The 20,262-nt window shown below is 34.4% G+C and overlaps 1 protein-coding gene across 6 annotated transcripts in view; it reads right to left on the bottom strand.

Annotated features, from left to right (window-relative positions):
- LRRIQ1 (leucine rich repeats and IQ motif containing 1) overlaps nt 1-16,577 on the bottom strand; it is a 230,785-nt gene extending 214,208 nt beyond the window's left edge. For all 6 annotated transcript variants that reach the window (XR_008300373.1, XM_027071142.2, XM_027071143.2 and 3 more), the window contains exons 1-6: nt 16,502-16,577; nt 11,663-11,806; nt 9,718-9,829; nt 5,546-5,637; nt 4,055-4,172; nt 2,803-3,026 (exon numbers count right to left, since the gene is read on the bottom strand). Coding sequence is in view for 5 of the 6 variants with exons in the window: in XM_027071142.2 (XP_026926943.1) it covers nt 2,803-3,026; nt 4,055-4,172; nt 5,546-5,637; nt 9,718-9,829; nt 11,663-11,806 (690 nt within the window). In the remaining variant the exon portion in view is untranslated. The remainder of the gene's footprint in view (nt 1-2,802; nt 3,027-4,054; nt 4,173-5,545; nt 5,638-9,717; nt 9,830-11,662; nt 11,807-16,501) is intronic.
- Nucleotides 16,578-20,262: the final 3,685 nt, after the last annotated feature.

The following is a 20,262-nucleotide window of genomic DNA, read 5'->3' as shown; positions in this document are numbered from 1 at the left end:
TGAACAGCCGTAGCTGTGGCTGAGATTATCAAGAGAGAGAGTATATGAAGAAAAATAAAAGGACAAAGGAAGAAATCCTTGGTAGCACCATATTCAGGGAGAGAGACAGACAGAGAAGGCTAAACTGGATATAAAGGAGGAATTGTCAAACACGTAAGAAGAGAATCAAGGCAGCATGGTCCGATTGAAGACAAGGAAAAGAGAAATGGTCAACAATCAAAATTTTACTGGCATAAAACGCTACAGAGGTCAATATAAGAGCTGAAAAAGAACCTGTGAGTATGGAAATAGAGAAGTCATTGGTTATTTTTGTTAAGAGCAGTTTAATTTAGTAGAGTGGTGATGATATACACCTAGTAGGCTTAGGATTTAATGAGAGACAAGGACATAAATACAGCAAAAATAACTACTCTTTAATAAGCCTGACTCTGGTAGCTAGAGCTAAAGAGAAGCTAAATTGAGATATATGATCAAAGCTGATCTCATGATTTTTCTTGTGTTTTGTTTCTAGGATGGGAGAAAATTGAACATGTGTATAAACAGTAAGAAAGAAAGAAGTTGATAGGGGTGTTTTGGGGTGTTTCAGCATATGGGGTAAAACTAACAAAGCAGGGGTAAATTGGAAAATGACAGATATAGAGCAGAGCAGGGAAAGCTAACCTTTAGTAGAAGAAACCTTTCCTAATGAGAATGGAGCAAAGACAAGAAAAAACAGCAGGGTGAATATAAAGGTGGATGCAAACTGATACAGGATTAGAAAATAAAGTTTGCCATTGATGCAAAAATGCTATGTGATTACTTGCCAATAATGAGGAGGGAGAAGTTGGGTAGAACTCTTAAAGAAAGAGATTTACAATAGTTGTTAAGTGGAATGCAAGAGGAAGCTAATAAAGGACACAGAAAAGAACTACTGAAAGAAAATAAATTTCATATTTAGAATCCATCATAATAAAATGATGGAACGGTCATTGGAAAAGTGTTAAGCCTCAAGGCATAACAAAGCATACATTTAGGAATGCATTAAAATATTCTAACCTATAATTTTATGATAAAGCACAAATTACTTTTAGAAACTAAGTTAGAATCTTTGAGGGTGGGCCCCACGTGTTAGATCTCTCTGGGTCATCTAAGCATATAGCTGAATGCTTTGCCAATGAGGTAGTCACTGTATTTTTGCTTTAAAACAATTAAAAATGTCAATTTATTTGAAGAGAATTTAAAAGTCAGATGTCTTCTAAATCTGAAAACACCACTAAGAATCAATAACAATGATGCATTTAAGCACAAGACAGCAAACACTACTCCAATAATCTTAATTATATTAAAGCGTTTCCTGGAATTAAAAAAAAAAAAAGCTTCTGACTTTCAGAAATGACTGATTAAAATGGTCTGTGGGAAGGAAAACATAATGAAAGGAAAGTTAAGGATGCACAGTTCACTATTAGAAAAAGCCACAACCAAACTGGCTCTGTAATATAATTGTTTTTAATTTATTTTCTATAAATTCAGGAAATGCAATGTACTCAACATGGAGGGCTAGAATACCCTGAACTGCATAAGTGACCATATGCCAATGCTCTCTACATAGAACAGTCAAAACTATTAAGTTGTGGGTAATATGTAAGTCAATTTTAGTAATGTAAGACAGGGAAGTCAGTCCTGCCTGTTACCCACACATTCTAAGCTCATGGGCATTCTGATGCCCATAAAGTCAAGTCCTAAAAATTCACCAGTTTCTCAATACACCACTACCATGACTTGAAGTTGTGGACCCCCTGGGGTAGGATTAGGAGGAAACAAAAATAAAAACATAAAACTCCTGGGGCTCCTGGGTGGATCAGTGGGTTGAGTGTCTGACTTAGCTCAGGCCATGATCTTGTGTTTGTGAGTGTGAGCCCCACATGGGGCTCTGTGCTGACAGCTCAGAGCCTGGAGCCTGCTTCGGATTCTGTGTCTCCTTGTCTGCCCCTCCCCTGTTCGTGCTCTGTCTCTCAAAACTAAATAAACGTTAAAAAAAAAAAATTTAAAACAACAACATAAAATTCCTTCACACCAAAAAATCTCTGGCCCAGGAATTAGCTCAATATGGGAGCAAGGCATAGGCCATCACCTACATGGTTGAACCACTTCAACCAAATGTTTCATGTAATTGCTATATATTAGACCACATAGCAAGGATATTTCATGATCAAGTAAATTATGTTGCCTTCTTCCATGATAAGAAGGGTATGAAAAAACAACAGTTTATGTTCTAAGTATCAGCCTTTCTAGGACAATCTTTGTAACTTCATAGACCCAGGGGACCCCCAAGATCCAAAGAAGCATCTGAAATTCCAATGAATTACAGTGAAAACTAATCAAGAAGTCCATAGTAAATCCTATTACCACAGTCAATTGCTTCAACTATCAGAAGTACTTAAAACCCACAGAATAGGGTGCCTGGATGGCTCAGTCAGTTAGGGTCTGACTCCTGCTCAGGACATGATCTCACAGATTATGAGTTCGAGCCCTGCATCGGGCTCTCTACTGTCAGCACAGAGCCCGCTTCAGATCCTCTGTTCCCCTCTCTCTGTACTCCTCCCCCACTCAGGCTCTCCCCACCCCCTATCCCTCTCTCTCAAAGATAAATATTAAAAAAATATTTTCTAATGTCATTTGGTCCAAAAAGTAAAATTCTATTAAAAAAAATACACAGAACATAGCTCAATCCACGCCATAATCCAAAACACCAGTACTATTCAGAAGTAGTTACTGATTCAAAAAATGTATGAAAAACAACAAAAATTAAAAAAAAATCCTTACCTTTTGAATATTCTCTAATTTCTTCTTTTCAACTTCAAACTGTTTCATCCAGCAATGTCTCTTTTCCTCTTCTTCTTCAAATTGCTTTTGTTCTCTATCCCTTTGAGCTTTGAGAGTTTCTTTCTCTTGGTCTTCCAGTTCTTTCTGTTTGTCTTGCCAAGCTTCAAAAGACTGCCTACATCTTTCTTCCACTTCACAGTATCCAAAATTTATATCAGTATCATCTGCATTCATGAAGAGAAACATTATTATTATTATTATTATTATTATTATTATTATTAAAATAATGCCTTTCAGTGTGCCTGGGTAGCTCAGTCAGTTGATTTCAACTCATAATTTCAACTCAGGACATGATCTCAGAGTTGTGGGATTGAGACCCACATTGGGCTCTGTGCTGGGCATGGAGCCTGCTTAAGATTCTCTCTCCTTCCCTCTTTCTGCCACTCCCAGCTCACACTCTCATTCTCTCAAAAAAGAAAAAAAAATCTAACCTCTCAAAACTGATTTAATGTAAAGTATAAGGGTAATTTTGAAATGACGAAATAATGTCAATGTATTACCAAAGTAAAAGGGACAATATGCAAAAAATACATTCTTAAATATACATAAAAATTCTATTGCAGTCATATATAAGGGAGTTCCATTTCAGTCAATTAAGAAATTACATAACTTGCCTTAAACTATATACCTAAAACTTAATGTAAAAACATAATATGTGTGTGTGTGCTGTACGTAAAAGATACTTAAGGAACATAGTTAAAGGACACTTAAAAATCCAAGGCTGAGTATATCTATTTCAGTCAGCTATATAGATGGAAAATTTTAAATATATTTAAATCAAGTTAATTTAAGAGGTATAAAAAACTATGAAAATATGGGGTCACCATGGTGGCTCGGTCGGTTAAGCATCTGACTTTGGCTCAGATCATGATCTCGTGGCTCATGACTTCAAGCTCTTTGTCAAGCTCTGTGCTGACAGCTCAGAGCCTGGAACCTGCTTCAGATTCTGTGTCTCCCTCTCTCTCTGCCCCTCCAGCTTGTGCTCTGTCTCTCTCTCTCACAAATAAATAAACATTAATTTTTTTAAAAACTATGAAAATATGAAATTAAATAAGTACAGTAAAGCATAATAACTTTCAAATATCAGGATTGTATTTTTCTAAATGTCAAAAGAAAACTCTTAATCGTTTTTCAGATAACTACAGTAAATCACATTAAAATTATCAAAACTATCATTCAGCATTTAGCCCACCTGACAAAACATGTTCATCTACAGGCAAATCATGAGGACCAGGCTCTGAAATAGAATCAGGACTGCTACAATGGGTTTTACTCCTCAGAAATTCTTCTTTTTCTATTTCAGATAACATCTAAGAGGTTAAAAAGAATGCCAATAATTAAAGAAAGAGTCAAGCAATCGCTTTAATAATGTATCAAGTATTTACATACACATATCTAGAACTTTATTTACTTTGAATCTCTCTCAAATACAACTCTATAGCACACTAAAAATGTTTTTCCCATGCAAACAGACTATATTTTGCCCTCCTTATTTTTCAGAATTCTAAGCACTCTCTGATATTCATCCGCACTATCCAGTTAAACTGCTTGAAAATCTGTGGAATGAATAAGTCATAGGAATAAAAGGTATAGCATTAGGAATGCAGTCGATGGTATACAGCCATTTATGGTAACAGACGGTAGCTACATTTGTGGTAAGCATAGCATGATGTGTGGAGATGTTTTATTACTCTGCTGTATACCTGAAGCTAATGTAATACTGTGTGTTAACTATACTCAAATGAAAACAAAGAAATTCCTTGAAAATTATTTCCAAATGTTTCTACTAATGTTTTCTTCCTAATATATTTCTATATTTCTCAATTAGAGTGATTGCTCACATATACAAACTGCTGATACATTCAGTACATTTAAAAAATAGTACAACTATTTGCTACTTTAACCTAAATTATGAAAAAGTCATAATATTGATGAATACTTTTCCATAATTAGACCTGCACCATATTCTAGCTGGTAAGATATAGGACATCTATTTCAGTGAAGTAGCAGTATGATAATTCAAAATTAATATTTCAAGTTTGTTACCAAAAAAAGGGAGTCGAGACATATATATATAAGCAACTTTCAAATTACACTAAACATCATAGGGACCAGGAGTAGAGTTAGTAAAATTAGACATAGTTGGGTAAAATGAGAAGTAAAAGAGTCCAAAATGCTGAACCTGTAGAAGAAACTTTCTCAAATACATTTCTAGAGGTTTTAACCAAAAATGCTAGGCTCTCCTTTCATATTATTTCTTTAAGAATGTTTTTATTTTATCTTTTTTTTTAACTAACATAAGATGTTCTATTTTTAAATTTTCCATAGGGTATTTAAAGTCTCTACTGTAACAGTACATTCCTAAGCAAGGTAATTAATATTATAGTCATTGTTTTCTTCCTTGGAGATTTTAGGGAAAAAATAATCACACAATATAGTTAAATTTCCAGGTACTGATGGTTCAAATCACTATTTCTAATATTTTTAAAGGTTGAAATTTGAGTTGTTGTCTATTACATGCCAGAGAAAAGCACAATACTAAATATTATTTGCTTAAAAATAATTAAATTTTTAATTTTTAATCAGTGAACTTTAAATGAGTGAACTAGCATCCTTTATAAGAGGGAAAGGTAAATTTCTAACTGTAATATTGAGTACTTTCAGTCAAATATTGATCATATACCTTTATTAATTGTTCCGGATTTTCTTTATGTTCAGTTGATAATTCTATCTTTAAATGCATATGATTATTAGAAACCACTCCATAACTATAGTCTAGAGAAAGAAAAAAATATTATAGCTTTAAATATTAGAGAGCAAGGCAAAACATGTTAAAATCTCAAACGCTTTTGTCATCCTTTAATCTCAAATTCTATCATAGTATATTCTTTTTATTTGTTTTGGGAGAGAGACAGAGAGAGAGAGTACATGCACATGCGCATGAGTGTGGGAGAGGCAGGGTGAGGGGGAGAGAAAGAATCCCAAGCAGGCTCCATGCTGTCAATGCAGAGCCTGACACAGGGCTTGATCTTAAGAACCATGAGATCATGACCTGAGCAGAAAACAAGACTTAGATGCTTAACTGACGGAGTCATCCAGGAACCTCTATCAGTGACTCGATGATGAGTCACACAAAACAATAGAAAAATAATGAAAAATAAAGAACACAGGAAATCTGTAATCTTTGTCCTAAAAATAAAAGTAATAAATTTATAAAGCACTCTTTTGATCACCTTTCATATTTTATACTGAAGTTTATTTTCCATGTACACAGAATAATGCTGTTTTATACTGCAATGACGCCCTAATTAGAAATCAACAAAAGTTCAATTCTACCTGCCAAAAACTAGCAATATAAGCTTGCACAAGATATTAAAAATACTTTAATAAAATTACTAATTTAAAAGATTATAATTATTAATGTGAATGAAGTGAGCTTTCATTCCTGGTTTTATGTGTTTTTTGTTGAATTTTATTGTCCTGTTACCATTTGTGTAGATGTAGTTTTTTTTTTTTTTTTGTCCTTATTCAGCTAATGTGTTCTATCCTGGGAACCTCTCCTACTAGTAAACTATTTTTTACAGATGACTGTTCTGCTGGTTAACTACCTCTTCACACCAGTTTTGTCTGATAGCATATATTGCCTTCAACACCTACTCACAGCCTTACCAGCATGATTTCCTATGTGAGAGGTTGAAAGCAAAAATAACATTCTACAGATTTCTTTGAAGCCAGGTTTCAGAGGGTGATTTAGATTCTGTGATATATTTAAGTCTTTATTTTCCTAAAAATATTACGTGTGAAGACTAAAGACTTCAGCTAACTGCATTCCTAATTAAGATCTAACTAAATGCATACAGAAATCTAAGCAAGAACTGCCTATTTAAGCTCAGTCAACCCACAGAACCATAAAAGATAATAACATATTGTTATTTTAAACCACTCAGTTTGTTTTGCAGCAATAAGTAACCAAAACATCTACTCTATGCATAAAAACAAACACACAAATACCCCAAAAACCTTTCTGCTTACAGGAGCTAAAGTAGCTTCTGTCTACAAATGAGAGCCCTAAACAAAATATCTACATTCAAAAATGAAATTAGCCTCTGGCTTCTTTTGTATGTGTGTTATGCTTGTACAGATTTATATTTGAAATATGTAGCTTTTTATAAATGAAATATAATCTTCAGATTTGTTTATCCTTGTGGATTGTAAGAAATCAGTTGTAAAATCATACTGATTTCTTTTTTTCTTTTTTAAAATTATACTAATTTCTTTAATTTTTTTTAATGTTTATTTATTTTTGAGAGAGAGACACACACAGAGCGCAAGCAGGGGAGGAGCAGAGAGAGGGAGTCACAGTATCCGAAGCAGGCTCAAGGGTCTGATCTGTCAGCACACAGCCCAATGTGGGTCTCGAACTCACAAGTTTTGAGATCATAACCTGAGCTAAAGTCAGACACTTAACTGACTGAGCCACCCAGGTGCCCCAAAAATCATACTAATTTCTAATGACATTTGAGAAGGAAACCTTTTCCACCTTCTTGCCAGGTTATCATTTTAATCATGTTTTCCACCCTTTTCAGACAATTTTGATAATTTGAATTTTCTTGAAAAATTATTCTACCTTTGATACTATCAAACTTATTTCATTAGAATGATACATAAGATCTCATAATTTTCTAAACCACTGCTACAACTGTAATTATATAACCTTTTATGTAACTAATTTTCTATGATTGCGTTTCCCTCTATTTTTTCTTAATTAGGCTATATAATTGCTAATATATTTATAATATACTTTCATTATATTTACTTCAGGAAATATAAATTTAAAAAAACATTAAAATTCCCTATAACTCAACTACAGATAGTCACTGCCAAAATTTGAAGCATCTACATATAGTAAGTATTTACATATGCACACAGGTTCTCAGGACAAAAATCTTGGGAGTCAATTTCCTCTCTTCCTTTCATTCCAATCCACCAAAAAAACATCCATTTGGTTCTTTTTACCTTAAAAATGGTTTCTTGAATATGACTATTTTTCATCATTTCTACTCAAATCACTCTCATTTCTAACCACACTATTACAACAGTTTTGTAGTAGACTTTTGCTACCTCAAGTCATCTTTTCTACATAATCACCAGAATGATTGTCTCAAAATGTGTCAGATACTGTCACTCTTTACTCAAAAACCTTAGCATACAGAGAGTAGAATCCAAAGTCCAGACCATGATTTATAAGAGCCCTCTATGATCTGACACTTATATGATCTGTGCTTTGGCCTTTACACATCCTTCTTTCTGGAACACTGTCTCTCTAGATATCCACATAGCTCACCTTGTCATTCACTGAGATGTCCATGTGGCTTACCTTTCAGTCATTGCTTAAATATTACTTTCTCAGAGAGGCCTTCCCTGACTTACCCTACCTAAAACGGCAACCTCCAATCTCTATCCCCTATCTTAAACTTTTTCCTTCATAGAAGTTATCATGATTAAAATATTACATATTTATTTATTTATAGTCTATCTCCCCACACTGGAACATTAGAATAGGAAAGCAGGACCTTTGTCTATTTTGTTCTGTGTTATAGTCTTAATAGCTAAAACAGATCATTTCACACAGCAATATTTGTTGAATGAATATCTATGAATATCCATATTGTAACTTACACTAATATTTGCATAAATAACACTGACTTTTATAATAATTTTAAACACTACATCATGAATATTTTTATGCTATTAAATATCATCTAAGCCATCTTTTTTAATGGGTGTAGTTGCACACACTAAGATCCTATTAAACACTTAGGCTGTTGCCATTTTCATTATAAACTAAACCTTGATTAATTCTAATTAAATCTTTAATCATTCTATTATTCTTAGAATAATTTCAAGAAGTAAATTTGCTCAGCTGAATCAAATAAAACTTGTTAGCCTTCTGATATAAACTGTTTTTCTCCAAAAAGATGTATAAACTGATACTTCTAAAATATTCCTGCAACCAATTTTCTTTTCTTTAATGCAAAGTACAGATGATCCTTGATCAACATGGGAATTACAAGTGACAACCCCCCATGTAGTAAAAAATCTGCATATAGCTTTTGATCCCCCAAAACATAACTACCAATAGCCTACTGTAGACCAGAAAGCTTACCAATAACATACAGTCTATTAACATATATTTTATATACTATGTGTATAATGTACTGTATTCTTACAACAAAGTAAGCTAGAGAAATTAAAATGTTATTAAGAAAATCATAAGGAAAAGAAAATCCATTTTATAATACTGTAAAAAATCTGTGTATAAATGACCCATGTAATTTGAACCAGCATTGTTCAAGAACCAACTGTCACAGAGTCAGTTTAGCTTCAGACTTCGGCTCAGGTCATGATCTCAAGGTTCATGGGTTTGAGCATCAGACTCTGTATTGAGAGCATGGAGCCTCTGTATTGAGAGCATGGAGCCTGGAGCTTGCTTCAGATTCTGTGTCTCCCCGTCTCTCAGCCCCTCTCCCGCTCGTGTTCTGTCTCTCTCTCAAAAAAATAAACAAACATTAAAAATTTTTTAAAAAAAGAATCAGCCGTAATACAATCTCTGGTTTTAATTAAGACTGGTAAAACAAACTGTTGGTGGCTACTATTTATTAGACATATAAGGAAAGTAATACAGGAAATAAATTAATGGAGTAAATAAAAATCTTGTATATTATATACTAGAGACAAATGCACATACATGTGTATAACAACAGATAAGAACTTGAAACAATATAATTTTCTAAATTATAAATCATTCCTGCTTACAGAAAACTTATCTGCCAAGCAGTTAAAAACTGTACTTACTTAAAACCTCTGTATCTTCCAAGTCCTGAAGAATGAGCTCTTCAACAGTTTTACTCTTATTCTTTATGATGTCAATACAGTGAAGAACTGACTCAGGTAACTCATCCACATCCTCAAATTTAAAAAACATGAAACCAATGGTTAAATTGTTTATTAAACCTATGAATCAAATATTTGATAAAAGTTTTGATACACCAAAAATTTGAGCAAAATATGTGAATGAGTTCAAACAAGTATATTGGTTAAAATTTGCTCTTCATTTTCAAGTGGTTATGAAGCACATCCATGATTCTGTTGGATTTCACATTTAAATGAAAAATTTCAGAATTGTTTGTCTCATTTGAATATCATTACTATTATCATTATAATGTAAAAATATTAACTTTCCAAAAGTAGTATATACGTTATTTCAATCCTAATTGAAAATCAAAGTAGAACTGCTTTTTGAAATTTAACAAATGAGTTGTTTTTGTTTTTGTTTTTAAAAAAAGCTTAGTGGAGATTTCAAAGAGCAAAACAACTAAAGCAATTTTACCTATTTGATACTTAAAAAACTACAATAGGCCAAAACTAACAGAATAATGGAAAAGAATAGATAATCTTAGATAGAGCTAAACATATACAAAAGATAGGACAAATCAATTGAGAGGTCCCTTGGTGGCTCAGTCAGTTAAACATTCGACTCTTGATTTCAGCTCAGGTCATGATGTCATGGTTCATGAGTTCGAGCCCTGCATAGGGCTCTGTGCTGACAGCATGGAGCCTGCTTAAGATTCATTCTCATTTTCTCTCTCTGTCTCTCTCCTTCTCCCTCCCTTTCTGCCCCTCCCCTGCTCACATTCCTTCTCTCTCTCTCTCTCTCTCTCTCAAAATAAATAAATAAACTTTAAAAAAAAAAAAGTTCAGGGGCACCTGGGTGGCTCAGTCGGTTGAGTGACCGACTTCGGCTCAGGTCATGATCTCAGGGCTCCAGAGTTTCAAGCCCTGCGTCAGGCTCTGCACTGAAAGCTCAGAGCCTGGAGCCTGCTTCATATTCTGGGTCTCCCTCTCTCTGCCCCTCTCTTGCTCATGCTGTCTCTGTCTCTCAAAAATAAATAAACATTAAAAAATGTAATTATAAAAAAAGGCAGATCAATTGAGAAGAGGTAAATTATTTATCAAGTGATATTAATAATATTAACTAGGGGCGCCTGGGTGGCTCAGTCGGTTGAGCGTCCGACTTCGCTCAGGTCACGATCTCACGGTCCGTGAGTTCGAGCCCCGCATCGGCTCTGTGCTGACAGCTCAGAGCCTGGAGCCTGCTTCAGATTCTGTGTCTCCCTCTCTCTCTGGCCCTCCCCCCGTTCATGCTCTGTCTCTCTCTGTCTCAAAAATAAATAAATGTTAAAAAAAATTAAAAAAAAAATAATAATAATATTAACTAAATACATGCAGGAAAATTTCTAGCTAGATCTACATTTTATAACATAATTGAAAATAAATTCCCATTAGTTTAAGGATTTTGATGTAAAAGAATTAATCTGTGAATAAATTTTCTAAGCATATAAACACTGGGGAAAATGCACAAATGAAAAGAAGATATATTTGATTTCCAAAAAAAATAACTATTTCTATAGATCTAAAGAGTTTACATAAATTTTGTTTTTCATGTATATCTAATAACTAATTAAGACACTCATGAGGAAGTAAAAAAAAGCAGGATATAAATAATTATATGTATAATATAATCCCAAATTTGCAAAAAAAACCACACATATGCATATGAAATTATATGTGATTTCTATTTTCATTTTATATTAAAATATCTAACAAAACACATTGTTTAAAAGGGATCATAAGTTAAAAAATTATATAACTATGTAAAACACACTGAGAAAAGTAATATTTCTCCTGAAAAGTTTACTCCACTTAAAAGGCTCCTAAAAGTCCAGTATTTAACACTTACTGTATCACTATCAACACTCTGGGTTTCTGATTTTGAATCACTATCATCATCATCTTTTTCCAATGAAGAAATGCTGATTTTTTCCAATTCAGCTTCTATTTCTTCTTCGAGCTTTGCTTCATCATCATTGTTGTTTTCCATCATCTTTCATAATAAAACACAAAACCATTTAAGGAGAATTGAGAGGTGCCTGGGTGGCTCAGTCAGTTAAGGGTCTGACTATTTCTGCTTAGGTCATGATCCCAGGGTTGTGGGATCGAGCCCTGCATTGGGCTTCTTGCTGACAGCATGAAGCCTGTTGGGATTCTCTCTCTCCCTCTCTCTCTGTCTCTCTGTCTCTCTCTCTGTCTCTCAAAATAAATAAATAATTAAAAAAAAGAGAATTGAAGTAGCTAAAATGAGTAAAAACTATGGGTTGTTTAATGTGTCATACCAATGTTATGTGTAAACATGTTTTCATCTAGGAAACTTTTATCATATCTTATTATGGTTGTACCATATGTTAGAAAACATTGTTTTCTCTCTCCATTAATTCATTATTTTTTTAATGTGTGACTACAAAATGATCAACTCTAATACTAGTCTCTTAATTCTGTAAGGGAAAAGTCACGTGGAATGGACTGTCTTAGCTTCCTGAACCAAGAAACATCACAGTAAAATTCATCCTCATGGGTATAATTAAGGGAAAAATACTTCTGAACAGCTTGAATATTCGAAGATTAGAATACTCAAAAGAGAACAACTCTAGTCTATACATGGGGCAATATATGGTTATTTTCTACTCATTAACTCATAGTTGTCAATTTTACTATAGATAGTCATCTGTTTTTAACAACAACAACATGTTATAATAATGGATAATATACGGATAACCATAATGGATAATGGATGTTATAATAATGGACAATATATGGATATCCATATGGATATATGGATAGTATATAAGATCAATACTTATTCTATTTAAATCTTTAATGATTATAATGGCTATGGATCAAGAAATACATTACAGTATATCTTCACATAATCATCACATCATCAACCAGCATTAGCTTCCACGTATTGAGTATCTGTGACAAGCCAGGCACTAGAAGACACTTGTGTGATTAATAGTTATCAGAGTAAATTAACAGGATTAAGGTCATTATAGTCATTGTATTAATAAGAAAACCAAGGTTTGAAGAATTTACTTAACTGTGCATAGTCATTATGCTAATAAGCAATGGATAAAGGACCCTAATTGAGAGATACAAAGCCAGGACTCTTCCCACTACAACATGTCCTACAAACTTGGTCAAGCTCTTCAACTGCGCAGCAATCTTTCTTAACATCTCTTAATCCAACAATCTTCAAATTTCAGATGATATGCCACAAAAACACTCAAATCAATGGAACACAATAGAGAACCCAAAAATGGACCCACAAACATATGACCAACTAATCTTTGACAAAGCAGGAAAGAATATCCAATGGAATAAAGACAGTCTCTTCAGCAAGTGGTGCTGGGAAAACTGTACAACAACATGCAGAAGAATGAACCTGGACCACTTTCTTACACCAGACACAAATTTCAGATGATAATTCATGAATCCAGAAATTAATTCAGTGGCTCTTGATCATAAAGTTTTAATGATGGAATAGGATAGGAAACATTAGGGTAGGTCATAAAAGAAACTATAAGTTAACTATATATGTTAAAGATAAAAATAGTTTTTAAAACTTTTGTTTCACTTGTAAATGGGTATATATGTATGCATGTGTACATGAGCTGCAGTGTAGTTGTGTATTTGTTTTACTGTGGGTCTTGGTTTAAGAAAAAAAGTTTGAAAAATTCTGTACTAGTATTTTGTTTTCCAGACTATTCCAAACTTTAATTCTTTCCTCAGGTCCCTGGCCTTTCCAGTGCTGTGTTCTTGACTCTTCTTCTTTTCTTCCTTCTTTCTTTCCTTCCTTCTTTCCTTCCTTCCTTCCCTCCTCTTTTCCATCTTTTACTCATCTCAAAATCAAGTGTTTGGGAGCCTACAAGGTACATTAACATCACTACTAGGGATAGAAATACATTGATTAAATAAGACAGTATCCTGTGTTCATAGTTTATGATCTAGTTAACAAAGAAAATGAAACATCCTCATTTTCCTATTTCTTTTCCTGAAATCTTTTCATATTCATCTTACTTGGAGAGGAACCCCTTCCTAATAAAGTATAATCTTGTACCTGTGCTTTGAATCTGACAATTTCTCACATATTGAACTGTGTTCCATCCACTATTTTTTCTGTTTATTGCCTCGCCATACATTTTTATTCCACTTGCCTCTCTTCTACACATAAACACAATCAGTTCACTCCCATCCAAAAATCAAACAAACAACCTGTGCCTGCCTGTCCTATAGCTATACATATATTACATATCTTTCTTTCACATACAAATGATTTAATTGGACTGATCTTCACTTATTGCCTATACTATTGGGCATTTATTCCAGAGAAATAAAAATTTATTTTCACACACTAAAACTTGTACATGAATGTTCACGATGGTTTTATTCATAATAGCCTCAAACTGGAAACAAGCAAAATGTCCCTCAGTAGATGAATGGTTAAACCAATTCTAGCACATCCATACCATTCAATACTACTCAGAAATAAAAGGAATAGATTTTACTACACGTCACCATATTGATAAATCTCCTTGAATTTCTAGGGAACTATGTTGAGCAAAAGCCCAAACCAAAAGGTAACATACTATATGATTCCACTTATGTAACATTTTGAAATGACAAAATTCTATAAGTGGAGGAAAGATTAGTGATTCCCAGGAGTAAGGGGTGGAAGGAGTTGGAGGAAGGTGGCTATGGTCATGAAAGGGCAACATGAAAGATCCTTGTAGCATTGGAGCTGCTCAGTATCTTGATTGTAGTAATAGATAAGTGAGTATATTCAGATGATAAAAATTATATATCATACACACAAATGAGTACAAGGAAAACTGAGGAAAACTGAGTAAGATTAGCAGACTGTGTCAATATTAATATTCTGATATCAGACTATCATTACAAAATGTTACCACTGGGGACATCTGCGTGCCTCAATCAGTTAAGTGTCTAACTCTCGATTTCAGCTCAGGTCATGATCTCATGTTTCCTGAGTTCGAGCCCCGTGTCAGGCTCTGCTGACAGCACAGAGCCTGCTTGGGATTCTCTCTCTCCCTCTCTCTCTGCCCTTCTTTTGCTTGTGCACATGTTCGTTCTCTGTCTTTCTCTCTCTCTCTTTCAAAATAAATAAAGAAACGTTTTTAAAAAAGTAAAATTTGTTTAAAAAATGTTACTATGAGGAGACACTGGACAGAGTGTACAAGGGATATTTCTGCATTATTTCTTAAAACTAGGTGTTAATCTACAATTATCTCAATAAAACATGTAATTAAAAACTCCTAAATACTCACTAAGAAAACAGTTAAATAGATTATGATGGATTCATAGAATGGAATACTATACAAGTCCTTTTAAAAATATGTATATTTACTATGCTCCTGTGGAAAGGTAACAAGGAAGAAATAATTGAAAAGAGGCACATGGCCAAAAAATATGTAAAGTAATATCTCTTTTGTGTAACTATACACACATTCACACATTTTTTTTAACACAGAAACTTTCTAGAAGAATTTGAGGAAATTTCAATTTACATTTCATACCTTTATGTTGAGTGATTTTTAAAATCATGAGTAGGTACTCCTTTTGTAATTCTAAAAGCTCGTTTTAATATACTCAATTTTACCCATAATCTCCCTCCTCCAAAGGAAAACAAAACAAAAAACAGAACCAGTGTAAAATGCTATCTTGTTATCAAACTCACTTAAAGTGCAGTTCAAAATATTTGTTAGATGGAAAATTAGATTTTAAAAAAACATAGTTATAAAGCAGAATGCACAGGTACACAAAACTTTATGTAGAAAGAAAAGAAGTAGAATAGGGTAAAGGTAAGAGACTTTTCCATTATATGTCCCTCTCTGCTCATCTCCTGGACGTTTAGATCGGCCTGCCCAATTACATATCCACGCACATACGTGATTTTAAATTGTCTAGTAGCAACTTTTTAAAAAGTAAAGAGAAACAGGTGAAATTAGTTTTAATAACATTTTATTTAACCCAATATATCTAAAATATTATTTCAACATGTAGTCAGTAAAAAAATTAATTATTAAGATCAATGTAAAAAGTTTATATTTTTGTTTTGTATGCTAATTCTTCAAAATGTGCTGGGTGTTTTACACCTACAGTCCATCTCAATTCAATTCAAGACCTTTCAAGCCCACAGCCGGCCACCTGGTGGTGACAGGATGGGACAGTGCAGCCTTAGATGTATCCCACTGTAAATGGGCTACAGTAAACTACTTAAAGCTGCCAAAGATGGGAAATCTTAAGGAACTCCACTTTCAACTATTGTTCTTCGACTCTAAAGATAAGGGAGGGAAATCTACCTTAAAAGGCAACTACAAATTATGAAGGAAAAAAGGAAAGGAAAGGAAAGGAAAGGAAAGGAAAGGAAAGGAAAGGAAAGGAAAGGAAAGGAAAGGAGGGGAAGGAGGGAAGAAAGGAAGTGTCGTTTAGGGAGGGGGAAGAAAGGTAATTATAGAAATCTCCCTAGATCGTTACGGTGGATCTTCAAGTTTTGAGTGAGCCACGAAATCTCCAAAATCTAAGAGAGCCTAGACTCGCGCAGCCACCCCTTCAGCCCACGGGCCCCACCGTTTGTCCTAAAGCCTGGCCTCGGCGGAGAGGAGCCCGCCTCCGTTTGCGCTCCCCGCTCCCACAGCTCTGTGTCGCCTCCCGCGCCACCTACCCCAGCTTTGAGGGGCACCGGCTCACCCACGAGCGACTAAATCCCTCGGCTGGGTTGGAAGACAGCGCGCAGAGACTCCAAACAAAGCGTAACCACGACAACAACCAATCCCAAGGAAGATGGACCGGTCTTTTCTTACCGGTGCCCCAGTAGGACAAACTGTCTCCGCTCGAAATTGGAACGAAAGCTGCATCTCAGGAGTTGGACGAGGAACTTCACATTTTTTTCCAGGTAAGTTTTAACATTTAAATACTTTTAGAAAGTATTTAATAAAGAAACATTTTGTTACAATTAGCCAAGTGGAGGTAGCCTGACCTTTTAACTGTTTCTGATCTATATTTATTACTTCCATCTAGAGAATGTTCATTTGTCCATGTATAAACTGGTCCTGCCACTAAACCTTAATTTTGAATAGTGATTTGTGGGGCGGGAAGTGTGGAAAAGAAGCCAATAAAGCCGTTGCTTTACACGACAGCAGTTTATTTTTAAAAGGAAAAGTAAATAAGTCAATTATCACTCAATGCCTATCAAAAGCCTCTCAATGTATAGGGTGAAAATATTTAAAAATTCTTTTCTGGAATATGTTTTACTGTAAAATATTGACAGTGACACCCACTATTTTCATACAAAATTTTAAGCTTAAGTATATATCATGCTATTTAATTTTAACTTCAAAATTCATCTAAGTTTCTTTTTTTGTGGAGCAAATACATAGTGTACAAAATGTGAACTTTATTTTAGTTAATAACAGGTATTTCTGATTTTAATTTTTTTTAAGTTTGCAAAGTATTAAATTCCAAGAGGAAGTGGCTAAGCATAATTGTAAAAGATATCTGACATACGATAAACTAAACGCAAACATTTCACTGAGGCTTTGAAAGAAAATAGACTATTTCCTGGTAACAACTAACATTGCATCAACACAAGAATGAATAATATACAATGAGAAGTAAGTAGATTTTTGATATGAAAAAACACAGTGCCTCACTCAAGAACGGTAATGATTTTGAAAAATAAACTACCTCTGGTTTCAAATCTAATTAAAAGTTAGGATATTTTTTATTATCAAAATCCATGCTCAAGTGCCATTTTTTCTTTTGTTTTTAGTTTAGTTTTGTTGCAAATTTGCAGACTATTCAAATTCTTCATTGAAAACACTCAGGATATCGAATCATATCGAAATTCACATGTAAAAATCTTAAGATTGGTTTTATTTGTAATTATGAAACTATTCACGCTTTTCTTAAAAAATATCAAATCCATTAGTAATCAATTAATTTCCAGAACTAATTTTAAATAGCTAACTTAGTAGTCAACTTATTTGAATGTAATGTCTAAATTGCTTTTTTTCTTAAATCTTACCTTGACAAACAAACTGATTAGCAAAAAAGAAAAATATTTAGAGTTCTCCTGAGAATAAATTCATCCATGGTGCATGTTACTACACCTATTATATTCTTATGTTATTTTTTACCTTGGAAGAAAACTGACAACCCTATCAATTAGTCATTACTTAGCTGTCATTAATTAATATCACGAATTAAGAAATAAAATACAACAATTATCTCAAATAGTTACATATTATATTTTGTGTGTTTTGTTTTGAGAGAGAGAGAGAGAGAGAGAGAGAGCGAGCGAGCAGGGGAAGTGCAGAGAGGAGACAGAGAATCAGAAGCAGGCTTCAGGCTCTGAGCTCTGGGCTCTGAGCTCCGAGCTGTCAACACAGAGCCAGATCTGGGGCTGGAACCCACAAACTGTGAGATCATGACCTGAGCTGAAGTCGGCTGCTTAACCAACTGAGCCAGCCAAGCACCCCAAATAGTTACAGATTATAAATCAATTTAACTTGAAACTATTGCTTAACGGGGCGCCTGGGTCAGTCGGTTAAGCCGCCGACTTCGGCTCAGGTCATGATCTCGCGGTCTGTGAGTTCGAGCCCCGCGTCGGGCTCTGTGCTGACAGCTCAGAGCCTGGACCCTGTTTCAGATTCTGTGTCTCCCTCTCTCTGACCCTCCCCTGTTCATGCTCTGTCTCTCCCTGTCTCAAAAATAAATAAAACGTTAAAAAAAATTTAAGAAACTATTGCTTAACTATGCAGCATTTAACATAAATTTATTTCATTGCAATCTTCCTAGAAAGCATAGTCTAAAATTGAGCAGGTTAGTTTGTCTATAACATTTTAGCCTGCATTTTTTTCCTTTTTAATACATAACTTTATTTTCATTAAATTCTGCTCTTGTTTTGAAAAGTATCTGAATGATTGTATTTATAGCCAATTGACCTAACACATTATATTTCCCTTAGAGAGCACATAATATTCATTGAGGAAATAAAAGGATGAAAGAGAACTATTTGTTCTTCTGATATCTAACAAGAAAAGATTTCTTCGGAAATGTTAGTTGAGTAGTGAGATTACTTTAGTTTAAAAACATTTCAACAGTTGTCTTAGTTTTTATTCAGCAGTGATAAAATTTAAATATCCCAGAGTATCATTATAGTTCTCAAATAGCTGCATACCAGGTGTTTGTTTTATTTTCTTGAGGATGACTATTGAGTAATAATAGTTTTAATATGTGACCTGTAGTGTTGGATTCTTAGACCTCTGCTTCTCTTTTTCCATTTAAAGACTATTGCGAGCTCTCAAGTTCCTCCTCTAACCCTTTTGGTGCTCTCTGTCTGCAGCTGACATGACTACCTACTTGAGTTCATCACTTTCCTACAGTTCCCATCCCATTTCCCAACCTCGTGTGCACCTCCCTTGTATCAGATTACTATTCTAGGGGCACCTGGGTGGCTTAGTTGGTTGAGCATCCGCCTCTTGAATTTGGCTCCTGTCATAATCCCAGGGTGATAGGATGGAGCCCTGCCTTGGGCTCAATGCTGAGCATGAAATCTACTTGAGATTCTCTCTCTCTCTCTCTCTCTCTCTCTCTCTCTGCCCCTCTCCCCTGTTCACACTCTCTCTTTCTCTCTAATATATTTTTTCAAAGAAAAGATCACTGTACCATAATAACATTTAGCCCAGTACTAGACTAAGTGCTTTACAAACATAATCTTGTTTAACACATCATATCTTGTTTTCACAACATCCCTTTGATGTTCCTTTAATCTACATTTGAAGATGATGACATGGGGGCCTGGAAAGAGTAGCAAGAAAGTGGTTTATATCTATGGGTTTGACTCTTAGCTCTGCCAAATATTAACTAGGTGAACTCACGAAGGTTATTTTACCTTCCTGAGTCTCTTTGGTCATTGACAATCCTGGGGATAAACTTTGATGGTCAAGGCAACCCATATAAATGACATATTGTAAAACATGGCATAATGTTGCTAGCCCAAGTACTTAAGCTCTATAGACCTGGTTTCAAGTGTTGTTTTGGGCTTTTTCTAACATCCCACTGCTGGCAATTCTACCTCCTGTTGTTTCTCTCACATCCTGGTACTGTTCTCCATCCCCACAACTATCTTGTACTTTAGACTACATTCATTTGTTGTGAACTAGTACATCAGCTTCATAAAGTATCTCGCTGTCTTAGGTTTCTTTTCTAATTTGACTTCCACGCTGATGATGGAAATATGGTTTCCAATACCTGCAGAAAAATAAAAGTCATTTCTTAGCAAAGCGTACCTGATATTTCACAATCTTTACTGAATCTACTTCTCTAGCCTTATTGTTCATCTCTTGCCATTCGACCCATGCCCCCACACCCTTCATTGTAAAGCTTGTGAACACAGTGTTCCATCTGTCTTGAAATCTTCCT

The sequence above is a fragment of the Acinonyx jubatus genome, chromosome B4, assembly GCF_027475565.1.
Source record: "Acinonyx jubatus isolate Ajub_Pintada_27869175 chromosome B4, VMU_Ajub_asm_v1.0, whole genome shotgun sequence".
Classification (NCBI taxonomy): domain Eukaryota; kingdom Metazoa; phylum Chordata; class Mammalia; order Carnivora; family Felidae; genus Acinonyx; species Acinonyx jubatus.
The sequence above is the reverse complement of the archived record's forward strand: the minus strand, read 5'-3'. Positions and strand labels throughout refer to the sequence as shown.